Source organism: Chrysemys picta, chromosome 1, assembly GCF_011386835.1.
Source record: "Chrysemys picta bellii isolate R12L10 chromosome 1, ASM1138683v2, whole genome shotgun sequence".
Classification (NCBI taxonomy): domain Eukaryota; kingdom Metazoa; phylum Chordata; order Testudines; family Emydidae; genus Chrysemys; species Chrysemys picta.
Genome location: NC_088791.1, coordinates 204,896,045 through 204,912,484, shown reverse-complemented (window position 1 = coordinate 204,912,484; position 16,440 = coordinate 204,896,045). Strand labels below are relative to the sequence as shown.

Sequence of the window (16,440 nt, the reverse complement as noted above, 5' to 3'; positions counted from 1 at the left end):
GGCCTCCCTGCTGCGCCCCCCCTCGCTCCTCCGGCTGCGGTTGCCGGCCACGCTGTGTGGGCCACCATGCTGCGCCTCCCCCCTCGCTCTGCCTCCTCCGGCCGCGCCCCCCCATTGGCTGCCGGCCGTGCTGCGGGCTGCTTCCCCTGCACCCTACTAGCTACGCTACTGATTCCCACCACCCCCTCTTCTCACCCAACTGCCTTCTCCCACCTTCTTCCTATTCCCCCCAAGGCCACCACTCACCTTACATGTTCATCTTCTCCAGGGGTCCAGGCATCTAATTAGGTGGGTTGGCCCTTCATTCTTCTGTGTACGGCCACCCAGGCGCACATCTTAGAGGGAACTATCCGCTGGCCACCTGAATGGAGCTCGTGGACCACTGGTGATCCGCGGACCACAGCTTGAGAACCTCTGGTATAGGGTAAAAGCACACAAAAGACCAGATTTCATGGTTTGAATGCATTTTTCATGGATGTGAATTTGGTAGAGCCCTAGTCGTAACACAGTAAAGTTGGGAAATTAATTGGTTATCAGAGAGCAGGGCACACAGTATTAGCAATTGTGAAAATTGCTTAGAATGTTGATAAGACTATTGGAAGACCCTTGATTTTTTCCTATCACTCTTATCTGTTGATTTACTTCCAGGTGTGTGGAGGTCTTTTACATTTACTTTCATGCGGGGAGATTTGAAGAGCCTTATGTCAGCATCACCAAGAAGAGGCAGATGCCTAAAGATGGACATTCAGAAGAAGTTGAGAAGGAAGTGGGCCAGGCTGAAGGCAAACTGTTTACACATAGATCTGCATTCAGCAGGGCATCTGTGATCCAGGCTTTCCTCGGCTCCGCGCCTCAGCTGACACTTCAGCTGTATATATGTGTCCTGCAGCAGGAGATCACAGCAGCTAGAAGTATGTATAGTTTGTGTCCAGTCTATATATTGGTGGAATGAGAGTTGGAGGGTCAGAGGTTACTCTCTGCTGAGCTGCCTTCCTTTGCCTCAGCTGGAGGAACAGGTTTGAAACAACTTCATTTGCTGGGCACATTCCAGTGGGTTTCAGCCAGCTGTTACTTTGTACTGCACCCAGGTTCTCCTCTACCCTATCAAATTTTGATTTAAAGCACTTATTGTGGCATCTTTTGAGCGCTGTATAAAAAGCAATCTTGTAGATCATGGCATGAGAAGGAGACAGCTTATCAAGGAGACAGAGGAATTGAGCTATATTTAAGGAGAAAAAAATTGCCCTGTGTTCCCCATTAAACACTTGGCCTGGGTATATGGTAGAGCATAATTTCTCCATGCTGGAACAAAGAACTACTACTTTAAGAAATAAATAAAATACATACAGAGAAACCTTAAAGGATTTCTTCTTCCTTGGCTGTTGCCAAGGTAGCCCTTGCTTCTGCTGTGGCACCAGAAGGACATGGGCCTGTGCTTCCCCAGCTGACGTTCTCTAAGGCCCAGTTATCAATCAGGTAAGAAGAGGAAGGATTTGATCAGCTCAGTGAGCTTTAGGTAGCTGCCTCAGCAAAGGTGCTTCCCTGCCAGATTACTGAATGGGTCCTTTGGCTGAGAAGCCCAGGCAGGCTATGCACCTTTGTTGGTTTTGCAGCTGGGGAAGCCTCGAGAAGAGCCCCATGTAACAACTTATCTAAATATTGTACTTTAGCTGCAACTTGGGGAGAGGGCAGGTATGCACATGCAGGTTCTGGCTCATTAGTGAGGACAGTTATGATGGTGGCAGCTGTTATCTCACTCAGGGCCGCCCCTAGCTATTTTGCTGCCCTATGCAGCCCCCCGTGGGGGGGCTGTGTGGGGCCCCGCCCCAGGACTCCGCAGAAGGGGGAGGTCTGGCCCCAGGTCTCCGGGGCGGACAGGGAGAGTGGGGCTGGCCTCTTCCTGCGGGAAGTGGAGTGACCCAGACCCAGCCTGCTTTGCTCCCCTGGCTCCCAGGCTTGGGGGAAAGGGGAACCACCCCCCCAGCACTCACCGGCGGCGCAGGTGGGAGCCAGGGGAGTGGAGCAGGCTGGGGCCGGGTCGCTCTACTTACTGGTCAGTGCAGGCCCAACTGCTTCTGGAGTCCTCAGGGGAGTGGGGGTGGGGCTGGAGTGGAGTGGAGCAGGGGCGGGAGCCCTGGGGAAGAGCCGGAGCAGGGGCTGGAGCAGCGCGCAGCTGCACAGGGCACCAGGAAATGTGGTGCCCCAAATTTCCTGGTGCCCTACACAGCTGCGTACTTTGCATATCGGTAAGGGTGGCCCTGATCTCACTGACTCATTAAGTATGAAACGTAGGTCTAAGTTGATGGTCAGAGAGGCAGATGATTTTGTCCCACTGACGATCAACTGACCCCTTGTCATTTTTATTACACTTCTCACCTGGGCTGCATGACAGCATGCAACCGATGTGGTCTGTTGACTGAGCTGAAGTATTCAGAGTAACAGCCGTGTTAGTCTGTATCCGCAAAAAGAAGAACAGGAGTACTTGTGGCACCTTAGAGACTAACAAATTTATTAGAGCATAAGCTTTCGTGGACTACAGCCCACTTCTTCGGATGCATATCCGAAGTATTCATTTTAGATGTAATGGGCACTTCCCCCATCACACTGTATGCTCCTTGTATCACCTTGCACAGAAAACAAGTAGGCGGAGCTGACTGTAGACCAGGACCTCCCATATGGCAGGTGTGCTGATGCTGCTGACAAAAGATGCTTACAAAAAATTCAAGTCATAGTCTGCGTCCAGCAAAGCTGTGTTTCTACGACCCCATGCACACACCTTTGCATTCTTTAGCAATACAACAGTGCTGATTTAGAGGTGATGCACCCTAGTTAGAAGGCGCAGCTCAGCATGCAAAGAGATTGAAAGAGTGAAATTTAGACTGATCAGGTTATGGCCAGGTGTACGGCAAGCACACAGCATACAGGCTTTCCACACATATCTGTCAAAGTACCTCACTGCTGACTGGCAGCAGCCTTCTTTTCCATGTTGGGATATACACACTGCATTTTTTTGACATTATGACATAGTGAAATGGTCACAAGAGACTGGACTAAGATCACTGAACAAATTACTTATTCAAAGCTAGTCAATTAGCCTTTGGCAATGGTACTTTTTAAACAGCCAAAATGAAGTTTCCTTTTCCAGGCCTCTCAAAAGCAATGGATTTACTTGTACAGGGAACTGGGTTTTCACAGTGCAATGTCCATTACCAGCATGAATGCATCTAAAGCAGCTGGCACTAAGGAATTAATCAGCATATAGTGATATTATGTCATCTTAAGCAGCTGCCAGCTTTATTTTTAAAGGCACCCAAAGTGCTTATTTAGGCACATAGCTGTGTAGATTATTGAAAGACAAAGCATTGCTCTGGCTACTTCATTGTGCCTGACAGCTAAGATGAATTAATCACGTGCAGGGTGAACCATGGCATGGGGATGAGAACAGAATGGAAGTACCCTGCATTGAGCAACGTAATTAGCACTTGGGCTCCAAGTGCTGATCTGCAGATGGCGTTTACTTCAGAAAGATCATCTGGGTTCTTTTTCCCCACTAGTACTGTTGGCTGCTAGCCGCTGTCACCAAGAAGAAAGGCTCTGTCTCGGGTCATTAGGATTGATAGAGAATAACAAATACAATGGCAATTGGTACGTTCACCAAAACCAAACACTCAAGAAACTTCACAGAGTTCTAAATCACAGATTCATAAGCAAATTCCTCCACTCAGGCAAAGACAGCAGCTACCATGCATGCCACATCCTCTCCCTCCACGCCTGGCTTGGAGCAGCCTAGAGCAGATAAGTGTCACTGTATAATACTAAATGAAAGGGACCGACTGATTACTTGGAAAGCATTGCACCTGCGTCTTCACAGACAGTGATCCTTCCTTCAGACATTTGGGTCTTATTTCTTTGTAACTTTCAAATCTGAACTTAAACCCGTTTTAAACAGGAGGCTGAAAGTTGGCCAGAGTGCATTTGTTTAGTCTGTGAATTAGTGCATGTTGCCATGGGTGCCTCTTCTCATAAGCTGTAGTACTGAGGAGGACCTAAATCAAGGACAAGAAGGACTTTCTTATACCGAGAGTTAAATGTGGTGCTATTTATCTGCTCACAGCTTATTTGTGTTGAAATTGTTTGGATGAATGTAGTACTTGTGAAAGGTACCACAGACACTTGGGCGATGGTGTGAATGTGGGGGTACCATGGTCTAGGGGTTAGAACGGGGTTAGGAATCAGGAGGCTTCAGTTCTGTGCTTCTCTGCTGCTGATTTGCTGTGTGTCCTTGGGCAAATCATGGAATGTCTCTCGTCTCAGTTGCTTCCTCACTTGTACAATACTTACCCACATTTATAAAGTGCTTTGAGAACTCAAATAAAGCTTCATGAATTAGTCACAGAAAGGCTCATGGCACAGGCTGTAGCGCATCAAGGTTCTCCACACCACATCACTCCACTAATTCTCCATGCCCCGGTCCTTCGTCTCCTTGCTTAGACTGTCATCAACAGAGTTAAAATAACCTTCAATTACTGTATATTTTGACAGGATCATCTCTTAACTCCCTTACCCTAGGAAATGGATGGATTTCCTAGTATTATAGCAGCTTCTTTTGAAAAAGATTTTGTTAAAGAAGATGGTAATTGTGACTATAACTCTTATGAAAAGAGGCAGTATCTGATTACATGGCCTTTGAAACACATTTGTTTCTGCAACATGACAAACCTAGTGAATATAAACTGGGATTTTTGGCAAGGACGGAGAAGCATTATGTGATTTCGAGGCATCGTTGCCAATGCCAGATATATTAAGATGCTGCGGCAGATTCTGCTATCCCAGCAAGCTGTCAACCACAGAACTCTTCCTTGTCAGTAGTTAGGACAACATTTTTAAGAGGTGTGGGATACTTTTCAGTATTATTAATAAGTGTTTTTAAAGAGGGAAATTATGGATTTAGACCATATTTTCACATCTGGGTCCCAAACCTTAGGTACCAAAATAAGTGGCCTTATTTTTAGAGTGGCCTGAGCACAGGTTTAGGTAACTAACTGTACAGACCGAAGATTGAAAAATCTGGATTTAGTGGCTAGGTTCTGCTAGGTGTCAGTATTGTTAGCATACCATGGTATGACTCACGTAGGGCAGCAGTCACCCTCATGTTACTAAGAGGTGGGGAAGGACAGGCTTTGTCAGCCATAAGTCATTAAAAAAACAAAACCGTAGGAGTGCTAGAAGTAGAGTGTCACTCAAACCACTGGTTCTTAAAAAGAATACTGCCCCAATCTTCCAAGGAGAGCGGAATCCTTTATCATACAGCACTGCTATTGAGGGATTTAGGACAGCTTTAGGGGAAAATCTTTGACTCCATCATCCCCTCACTTCCTCACTGATCTTCATAGTGGGTGCTGAGCCAGGGACAGGTCCACTGCAGGCAATGTTATTCCTTTACATTTTCTTCCCTGGCTGCCCCACAGTATCATTCCCACTGGCTTGATTGTGGCATTTGGATTGATGACAGGTAGGCTGTTACAAGCATGGGACTTCGGGTATAGAGGACGCTTGGGCTACAACCTGATGCTGTACATGATTGCTACCAATGGGAAAATACCCATTCAGAATAGGAAGTAGCTTCCAGGAGCTGTGAGGGCAAATGGGTTAAAGAGATTTTTTTTTTAATCACTAAAGGGGGACCAAGTAGTGTTCTGAACGCTTGCCAGCTTGTCAAACAGGTGGCAAGCAGCTTTTCAGTACAATCTTTCTGAGCCAGGAAAACAGTTTTAGTGAGAGCATTCACTTTATTAACAAAATTGCAAAAGAATTTTTTTGCTTAATTAGCTCTTAAAAGTTATTTGCTCTTGTGGTTCCAGAGCCAGTTCTGAACTTGAGAAAAGATTTCTAAGAGTGCTGAAAGAACAGGCTCTCATTGGTATTCATAACTGTGTTCACTTGCTGTTCTGCTTTTGGCCAGTATTCTGTAGGAGACAATGTTTTAAAAAATCCTCATACCATGTACGAAACATAGGAATTCATTTTTAAGGAAAAAATGCTAAAAATTCAAGTGATAAATAAGCAAATACGTAATGCATTTTACAGGAGAAATCCTTCCCCATAACGGAACATGCATGTTGCTATATACTACTGTAATTGTTATTTGGCCTTACAAACTGATATTGGGTGTCTAAATACATGGATAATTCCTTCTCAGACATTCTATTCCAAATTAATTGAGGGATGTTTCAAGACACACTGGTTGTTAAAATGTACAAGGAAAATCCCCCTAGTTACTCCAAGATCCTAAAATAGCTCCATTTCTTACAGAGTCATGTTCAGAGATTAATTCCTTCAAACAGAAGAACCTCATGAGCATGGTTAAATAGCTGTAATAAAGAAGTGAATACGGTCCTTTTGGAGGATAATGAAGCATACACTAATTGAAGGTTGCAGACAGCACTGGTTGCTAGCACTAAATTAAAATAATTGACATGACAATTAAGATCTACCTAATCCGTTTATCTTATTTTATCTAATAACATAGAATGTGCTGTAGCATCACCAATTAGTTTAATATTCAGCAAATATTTTCCCCTAAACTCTAAAAGAAATGACTGTATCATTTATTGTTTTTACTTTAATTGTTTGCATTTAAAACACTCCCGTGTATTAAAATGCAAAGGTTAAGGCTAAAAATTTCAAACATGAATGCCTAAAACTTGGGTCTTAAATCTATAATTCAACACCTAAAATAAAAGTGGTCTGATTTTCAAGGGTGCCAAACATACGCAGCACCCAGCAGTGTTGTGGCTGCTCTGCACTTCTGAAAAATCAAGCCACATATTTTTAGGTGCCTAATTATAGATTGAGGAGTCTTAACTTTAGGCATCAGGTTTGAAAACTCTGTTCTCGTTTATCTGGGTCTGCTGATGCATTTTTTCAGTATCTTAATTTACAGCTCAAATCCCGGTAGTCAGCTAAAAAAGCACTTTAGCAACTGATATTCTGGAGTATCAAAATGCTGCTGTCACGGTTTCACGTGAAACTGAGTTCAGATACTGCATGACAGTTCCGAACTCCCATTTTCATGGCGAGAGGCTGCACTTTGCTGCTATACGTGCCTGGGAGCTTTGTAAGGAGATGCCCATCCCGGCAACACAAAGCCTTGCTGTAGTGCCAGCAGCTGTCACCTTAGGTGCCAGACACAAAACACTCTTTGCAGCGTTTAAATAACAATGAAGCCCCTTCACTTGAGGAATCAATCATAAGTAGGTGTGGGGGAAATGCAGAAGGATGGATTTCCATAGCTACAAGTTAGCATCTCTAAATTCAGTCCGGCAGGTTCTATAATTTTGGGGGAGCTAGAGAAATAAAGAAAATAAAATGTAGTCAGGTGAATAAATGTTCAGTCGATGCCACATATATCTTTTCCACAAGGAGACGGAGGAGGTTCAGTGGCTAGGGTGCTGGCCTGTAACATGTGGGCTCAATTCTCAGCTCCACCACACACTTCCTGTGTGACCATCAGCAAGTCTCTGTGCCTCAGTTCCCCCTCCGTAAAACTGCCCTACCTCACAGGAGTGTTGTGAGGGATAAATCCATTAGAGATTGTGAGGCACTCAGATACTACAGTGAGGGGGGCCATATAAGTACCTCAGACAGATAGATATTGCACAAACAATAGAGCTTGGAAAAAACATTTTAAATCTTTTGGTTTCTTCAGCATTCCCCATCTAGAAAATAGGGATAATAGTACCTTTGTAAATCTTTTTGAAATCCTAGGTTGAAAAGCACTATGCTATTGCAAAGTATTATTTTATTAAAGCATTTACATAGTGTTTGGGGTTGTTGCTTTTTACAAATGTCCCAAGGTGTTTCCTAATTTACAGCCAGATAAAAGTAGCATCAGACATAAAACATCGTGAGCTGTGATTTTAAAAACTAACTCAGCCTATCACTAGTCACTAATCGATGGGTGGTTGATTCCATAGGTGTGAGCACCATTGCCAAAATCCCATGCCCAAAGGTTATTCCCCCAAGTAACCTTTATGATCACAGTCGGTAGGGTGCCAGTAACAGCCTGTGATCCGTGTCTGATCAACTGACCACACACAGTGTAGTTAGTTAGATCTTTTCCATTCATGGTCAAATAAACTAGGTATTAGCTGCTACCAAGTTCACCCTTGTTTTTAGTATGTAAGTTTGGTAGGGAGAAGGGCTCCCTCTGTAAGGGTGAGGTAGTATGTTTTGACCACAGTTGCTAGACTCTGTTTCCTTTTGAGGAGAGTGGGACAGACATTGCTTCCTGCTACTTTTCTGCTCCCCTCATCCCCCAATCCTGGAGCCGTCCAGGAGCTGGTTTAGCCCTTGGCAGAAGCTAGAATAACCTCAGAGGCTCTAACTTGTGCTGACAGGAACAACGCCATAGAGGTCATTCTGTCAGCCCTGGATTGCCGGAGCACAGTACACTCTGGTGATGCTCCCATCTACTGTGACCACACCCCCTACATCAGTGAAAGGACGGGGTCAGGAGTGGGTGGGGTGTAGAATGGCTGCATACTACTTAGGGATTTCCCCTAGAGCAGTGGTGCCCAAACTTTTCTTGTCGCGCTCCCCCCCCTTACCAGTAATGGCCTCTGTCCACACACACCCCCTTCATTACTGCACAGTTGGCTCAACAGAGGAGCTTAGGCTGAAGGTGGAGCTGGGGGCATAACTGAGGAGGGGGGAAGGAGCTGGGGCTGGAAGTGGAGCTGGCCTGGGGGTGGAGAGCGAGTGAGGGCAGAGCTGGGCTGGGGGCAGAGCTAGGGTTGCCAGGCGTCCGGTTTTCGACTGGAACGCCCAGTCGAAAAGGGACCCTGGCAGCTCTGGTCAGCACAGCTGACTGGGCTGCTAAAAGTCTGGTTGGCCGCAAACGCCGCCAGCTCCACGAGGCTTCCAGAAGCTGCCAGCATGTCCTCCAGCTTCTAGGTGCAGGGGTGGCCAGGGGGCTCTGTATGCTGCCCCCGCCCGAGCACCAGATCCTTAGCTCCCATTGGTTGGGAACTGCAGCCAATGGGAGCTGCAGGGGAGTGCCTGCAGATGGGGTCAGCACGCGGAGTCCCCTGGACGCTCCTGTGCATAGAAGCCAGAGGGACATGCCAGCCGTTTCTGGGAGCTGCCTGAGGTAAGCGAGACCCCAAACCCCCTTCCGCACCCCAACCCCCGCCCCAGCCCTTAGCCCCCTCCAACATTCTGAACCCCTCAGCTCCACCTCCGAGCCCAGAGCCCCCTCACATACCCCAACCCTCTGCCCCAGCTGGGTGAAAATGGCAGGGGTGGGGCAAGAGTGTTCGGTTTTCTGCAATCAGAAAGTTGGCAACCCTAGACAGAGTGGGGGCAGAGCGGAGCTGCGGTTGGCACCAGGGCCGGAGCTGGGCTGGAGATAGAGTGGAGCTGTATCTGGAGTTGGGGAGCTGGGCTGGGGGCAGAGCGGGGCTGGGTGGCACTCTCCACCCCCTGTGAGGGCTGGCCTGGGCCCCACTGCACGCTCCCCCCAAAACGTTCCTCCACGCCTCATAGGGGGCATGCCCCACAGTTTGGGGTCCACTGCCCTAGAGAAGGGAAGTCCCTGGCTGCCCTGTTAAAGCAGCTTTCCAGTTGCTTTGTACTATCTGAATGTGTTTCATTTAACATGTGCTAAAACTGAAGGTTCTGATCATCTTTTCTTTTCCCAGGCATCTTCATGGTCCTTTCTCTGCTGTCGATTGTATATGGTGCATTACGCTGCAACATCCTCGCCATTAAGATTAAGTATGATGATTATGACATCAGCGTGAAAGCTGCAGCCTACCTCTGCATATTCCTCTGGAGAAGCTTTGAGATTGCCACCCGGGTTGTAGTCCTGGTCCTTTTCAGTTCTGTGCTGCAAATCTGGGTCCTGCCTGTGGTGCTCCTGAATTTCTTTGGCTTTTTCTTTTACCCCTGGATTCTCTTTTGGCAAAGCAAGTCCCCTTTCCCTGAAAACATAGAGAAGGCTTTGACCAGGGTGGGCACGACCATTGTACTGTGCCTCCTCACCTTCTTGTATGCTGGCATTAACATGTTCTGCTGGTCAGCAGTGCAGCTGAAGCTAAATGATCCTGACTTAATTAACAAATCCCAAAATTGGTACCGACTGGCTGTATATTATATGCTAAGGTTCATTGAGAATGCCTTCCTCCTCTTGCTGTGGTATGTCTATAAAACAGATGTCTACCTGTATGTGTGTGCCCCTTTATTAGTCTTGCAGCTGCTGATTGGCTATTGCATGGCCATCCTGTTCATGCTGGTGTTCTACCAGTTCTGCCACCCATGCAAAAAGCTCTTCTCATCCAGTATTTCAGAAGGTTTGCTGTCGTGTTTCAAGTACCTCTGCTTTGCTTGCAAACTGCCTAAGGCCTCCGCGCCTGTGGATAAGGCAGACTTGAAATCACCAGATGGTATTGGTGATGATGCACAGGCCAGTTACAAGACAAATGAGTCTCAGAATGGGAATCCGCATCAGAGTGTTTCTTCCAATGCGTAAAGTGGCTAGTGGCAAGCAGGCAGAACTGGAAAGCTACTGCACACTTACCCAAAGCATTGTGTACCTTGGACGCTGAGCCTTGTTAATTTTTCTGCCAGTGCAGCTGTACTGCATGGGTACTCTGACATGCATATGGCACACTTGACACATGTACACATACAGCAACCACTGTCTGTGGATTTATATTACATGGTGATTCCACACAGAGGTTTATCATCTGCTTAGTCTGAAATCCCTACAGGAGACATCTTTAAATTGTAGCAAAATAGACCTGACCCTGGTCTGGTTCATTCAGGAGGTCTGAGGAGAATGAGAAGACCTAGGAAATGCAATATGTAGAGAATGTCATGAGAGCAGGCCACTTCAGCATGGAAGCTGAGCATGGTACTGGACTACCTAGTAATTGTAGATGATTAGCTGTGGTCTAGCTGGTTTTCTGCTTTTCAGATAATCAGCTCTTACATCCTGACTGGTGCAATACCATACCACAGGCTTTTGTGACATCAGGATTGGACTGCTGCAAGGCATTCTATACTAGGCTGCCTACGACGCAGGCCAGTTCCCTACTGCTGGTATTGGAGCATGATTATTTCTGAGAATGGCCAGAGGGCATTAGGCTGATGCACTCTTTCTGCTGTCTGCATTTGCTGCTGCTTGGTTTGTAGATCGAGTTTAAAGTATTCACTGTAATGTTTAAAGCCTTGAATGGACGGGGTGTCGTGTACATTACCAAACGCCCAACACAATATCTCTAACTAGAGGCAGAGCCATATCAATCGGTCGTATAGCAGCAGAAGAAATTCAGCCCATCTTTTTTATTTTATGTTATGTTTTGGTTATCACAGCATCAGTATTTTGGACTACCTTGCCCTGTTGGCTTCAGAAGTGCCAGAGATTTGGGTCCTTTTAAAAGAGGAGCTTAAAGACTTTTTCGCACAACATCACCTTGATTAATCAAAATGATTTGTGTGCTTCATAAGGTGCTGAGAACACTTTGGCAGCTGGGCACCCCAGAAAGAGAGTTTATTCGGAGCATTTTAAAAAGAGGTTTGTTTTGTTTTAAAATGCAATCCATGAACTGCAAGTCTGAAGAATGTATTCACTTATTCAGCCTTTCATGTTTGATTCAGCGCCTTGTGTTTGTCCTGAGCCTAACACACTGTGGGTGCCACTGGAAACAAATGACAGGAATTCATTAATTGGAATTCCTTTTACCATTCATTGGCTAAGTCTCTATTCTGCTTTAAAGTAGACCGTGACGTCCTTGAAAGAAACGATGATGTCAATGCACCTGTATCAGAATTGTCATGAGATGGGAGTAGGGACAGAGACATGGCAAGTTGCACTTGCACCTAGAATGCTGCAAGAGTCTGAGCTCTTTTTATTACTGGATGTTTTCATGCTGCAGTTGTACAATGTAGCTATTATTTTTTTTCTTTGGTCTGTGTGTGTGTGTGTGTGTGTGGCATATATATATTGAATACCTCATTACATTATGAGGTGGGATAGTGTAAAGGCTTTCTTGGCATGAGTTTGGCATGGGCACATGACTCACATGTGGGCTTGACACCTACTCTGTAAATGAGTCCACTTCCCCAGGTAGGTTTTGAATAAGTTCTTGGGGAGACTGCAATATTTCTGTGTAAAGAAAAAACATTCTAGATCATTTGCAGAAGTTTCTTAAACAATGAGTTAGAGGAACAGATGGTGGAAGCTGTAATTGTCTTCAAAGGAGCTACACTGATTTACACCAGCTAAGAATATAGTGCAGAATTTTTTTTCTTGGTCCAAGCCTGTACAGTTGGACACACAGGGATGTATTTTCCAACTTACAGTAGAACCTCAGAGTTATGAACACCAGAAGTGACCAGTTAAACACACCTTATTTGGAACTGGAAGTAAGCAATCAGGCAGCAGCAGAGACCAAAAGAAAAAGAAAAAAGTAAATACAATACAGTACTGGGTTAAACATAAACTACAAAAAAAATTAAGGAAAAGCAGCATTTTTCTTCTCATAGTACAGTTTTGAAACTTTACCAAGTCAATGTTCAGTTGTAAACTTTTGAAAGAACCATAAACCATAACGTTTTGTGCAGAGTTACGAACATTTCAGAGTTACAAACAACCTCCATTCCCGAGGTGCTCGTAACTCTGAGGTTCTACTGTACTTTGCTGAAGTTGGGTGTCTAACTTCTTATTTAGACACCCAATTGATGACTATGACAATCATCATTAGGTTCCTGAATACCTAAGTAGGTGCTAATTTAGCACCTAGGTCTGACATTTCGCCCCTTGGCAATTAAGGCAGTTTAGCTTAACCTGAAGAGGGGATGTTACTCCTGGGTAAATTCAGTGCCAAAAAAATTAAAATTCTGTGCACAATATTTTAAAATTCTGCAAAAATCTGTACATTTTATTTGTCAAAATAACAGTATACAGTCACACCAGTTTCAATTATTTTGGTATTTCATTACAAAATACCTATCAGCAACTATATAGTGTAGACTAGTGGTTCTCAAAGCCACAGACAGCACATCCCTCTGCCTGCGCCGCTTCCCGCAGCCCCCATTGGCCTGGGACGGCGAACCGCGGCCATTGGGAGCCGCGGTCGGCAGAACCTGCAGTAAACAAACCGGCCCGGCCCGCCAGGGGCTTTCCCTGAACAAGTGGCGGACCGGCTTTGAGAACCACTGGTGTAGACCAGCCCAATGTCTGTAACAATACAGACACAAAAAAATTCCTGCAGGAGTAGAGTTAAGGAAAGCCCTACAACAACCAAGTTCCTGTTTCTCTGCCCCTTCCCCACAGAGCCCAGGAGGGGGGCCAGACATCCACACCTCCTCCCCCTCCAGAGCCCAGCTGCAGGGCGCCCCCCCAGCCGAGACACTCACATGCACCCCCTACCTCCCCAGAGCCCAGCTGCGTGACCCCCACCCCCGCCGCAGCCCAGACACTTGCATCCCATCCCCCACAGAGCGCAGGGATCCAGAGGGAGAAACAGCCTGATGCTGGGTCCAGGACTTGTATGGAGTTTCATGCACGGTGCCTCCTTCCTTCAGGGCGTGTGGGGAACTGCAGCTGCCCGGCACCCTCTAGCTTCCTCCCCCTCCCTCTGGCTCTGCTGGGTCCAGTGCCCCCTAGTAGCAGCCAGCAGCTCTGCAGCCCATTTCTGTGGCGGGGGCGGGAAGGAAATTGCGGAAAAAACATTAATTTCTGTGCAAATTCTGCATTGCGCAGTGGTGCAGAATTCCCTCACAAGTAGGATATTAAGAATAATACCAATGCAATTCTCTGAGATATTTGTAAAGCATTCCCCCCCGTAATTCGTATGGTTTATGTGGGATAAATAATGGTGTTGTGTTATTGCCATTTGGGAACAATGCAATCTTCCCAAATTCAGGCCAATAAGATACTTATACCACACTAAAATAAATAATAGCAGAAGCTGACATCTGAGAGTCTAGAATACACATAGACATAGTCAGTAGTGTTTTCTTTCACATACAAATAATGAAGTTCTATGTATGTACATATTTTTAGAGAATGATCTGTGTTATTTACTATTTTTATACTGGTCTATTGAAATGCATGTAGAGGCTACTGAATATATTAAATAACTATAATGATGATTATATATGGGTTTTGTTGCAGTTCTGATGCCTTTGCCTTAGCTATGCAGAGGTAGCCAATTATATCTGAGATAATAGGTCAAATACTTCTATGTAAGTGTTATTATTTAAGGCTGCCATGCTCCAAATATACAGTCACTACATCTAAGAGAAGAGGTTAAATAAACCCATCAGATAGCACGGATGCTATACATATTTTTGATCACTCTGTGTTACCACTGCTGGTGGGAAGAGAATGTATGAAGGAAGGACAGAGGCAGAAGTCCTGTGCAGCGTTGGACTCTGTATTTTAAAGGATAGCTGTTGACCCACATTTTCCCCTTCATCCAAATTGTACTATGGCTCAGGCTCTGATGCATGACTGGCCTGGGGTACTAATGATTACATTGATCCTATGCATGCAGTGACTAGGGGGCCACAAAGAAATCGTTGCTCCAACATTGACTGTCATTGATCAGAAACACTGGTGTCAGATCTGCACTCTAGTTGGTCAGTGTGGAGCATGAATTAAAGCTCCCTAGCTATTCATATTGAGGAAGGAACAGTGGTAGCTATGATTGTGTGTGTGTGTGTGTGTGTGTCTGATTTTTCATATGAATAAAGGCTTGCAGGACCTGGTTCTTGTCTATTCTCATATATTTGTAAAACAAAGAAATGTTGATTAAAATGATGAAACGTGTTTGTGTCAGTCCCAGTTCTTAGAACTTCACTTTTTAGAAACCCACGTTTAAGATTACACCACATTGACATGTTTCATGTCACACCAGATCCATTTGGACAGAACTGTAATGTGTGTTTGCATTATCTAGGTACTATACTTGGGGAGTAAAAAGAAAAAAGGAATCAGTGTTCTTAGTGGAGAGCGTGTACCACTAAAGATATTAATTAATATCAGAAAAGTTGCTTTGTAAGTGAGCTACCAGTATAAAGAATTTCTTGTGATTTTTATCACAAATCTCATGATATCTGATGTTTTTCTTCAAGCCCCAGATCATGGAGTTATGTGATTGGGTGAGAATCTCAGCCTTTCATTTTTTTAAAGTAAGACCCTAGCCCTCATTGTTGCAGAGAAAAGATTGAAAACGAGACCCTCTAAAATCTCAAGAACCAGAAGGCAAATGAAAAGAACTTTCTCTCACTCACTTTTTAAAATCTCATGGTTTTTAGCCAATCTCATGATTTTTGGGACCTGCCTCATGACAAGTCAGTGCAGGGAGCTGAACTTGGTAGCTTCTCAAGGTCCTTTCCAGCACTACATATCTATGACTTCTGAATGCTTGGGGTTGGCAAGACTGATAAATATTTTAAAACAAAATTGCTGAAAACCAGTTTTTTATGAACATACCAGCTCCTAGCTTTTCTCTGCAACAGTTGCTAACATCCAAACACATAAAGCAGAAATTTTCTTTCACTCCCTGTTCTATTCTATTCTATTCTTTGCCTTTTCAAAAGGCAAAAGCGGGACACATGCAGGAGCCCTGCTCCCTGGCCAGGCCAGAAGCCGGAGCTGGGCTGTGGTAAGAGCCGCCCAGGGAGCTGGGGCCACTATGGGGAGCGGGACCCTCCACCTTCCCTGAGAGGAGGTCTGTGGTACTCCAGAGCAGCCCCTGGCCCATGTCCCCTCCCACTGGGGTGCACTGCCCATGGCAGGTGGAGGGGCTATGGCCCCCCACAGTGGCCTGGGCTCCCTGGGCTGCTCTTACTACTGCCTGGCCTATGGGGAGGAGGAGAAGGGGCAGGGCCTCATGGCAAAGGGCAGCCAAGGCCCACCTCAGCACCCTCCCCACAGGGAAGAGGCTGGCACCAGCCCTGAGCCTCAGGCAGGCATGGAGTGACCCCGCAGGGAATCTGGGACAAATGCTGTCCTGGAGTCATTCAGCCCAGGACCTGGACTTGAACTCGGCATTTCAGGACTGTCCCACCCAATTCTGGTTGGCTGGTCACCTTATTCTAAGTGCTTATGTAGCAAAGGACAGAATTCTGAACTCAGAATTTGCAAGCTGAGTGGACAAGGAATGGGTTTTTCAAATACTTCTTCCTTATATATATATATATATATGACACAGAGAGAGAGAGAGAGAGCAATCTCTGCTGATTTGAGTCAGGAGAGACCCAGGCCTGGAAAAGCAGCAGATGTGAGGGGGTCGTGTGAATTCTTACTGCCAAAAAAATCAATATCGTAAAAATAAAATATTTTGTAGACTCGCCATAAATTTTTGATTCTGGACAAAATGAAAGGCAGTTTGTTCAGCCAGACAAACTACTATATTGCTGGGGGGG

At 45.6% G+C, this 16,440-nt stretch overlaps 1 protein-coding gene across 2 annotated transcripts in view; it reads left to right on the top strand.

The window, feature by feature from the left end:
• Positions 1–14,839, top strand: part of XK (X-linked Kx blood group antigen, Kell and VPS13A binding protein) — a 29,120-nt gene extending 14,281 nt beyond the window's left edge. For both annotated transcript variants that reach the window (XM_005294660.4, XM_065579137.1), the window contains exons 2-3: positions 649–911; positions 9,702–14,839. In XM_005294660.4, coding sequence (XP_005294717.2) covers positions 649–911; positions 9,702–10,531 — 1,093 coding nt within the window. In that variant the 3' untranslated portion in view covers positions 10,532–14,839. The remainder of the gene's footprint in view (positions 1–648; positions 912–9,701) is intronic.
• The last annotated feature ends 1,601 nt before the right edge of the window (positions 14,840–16,440 follow it).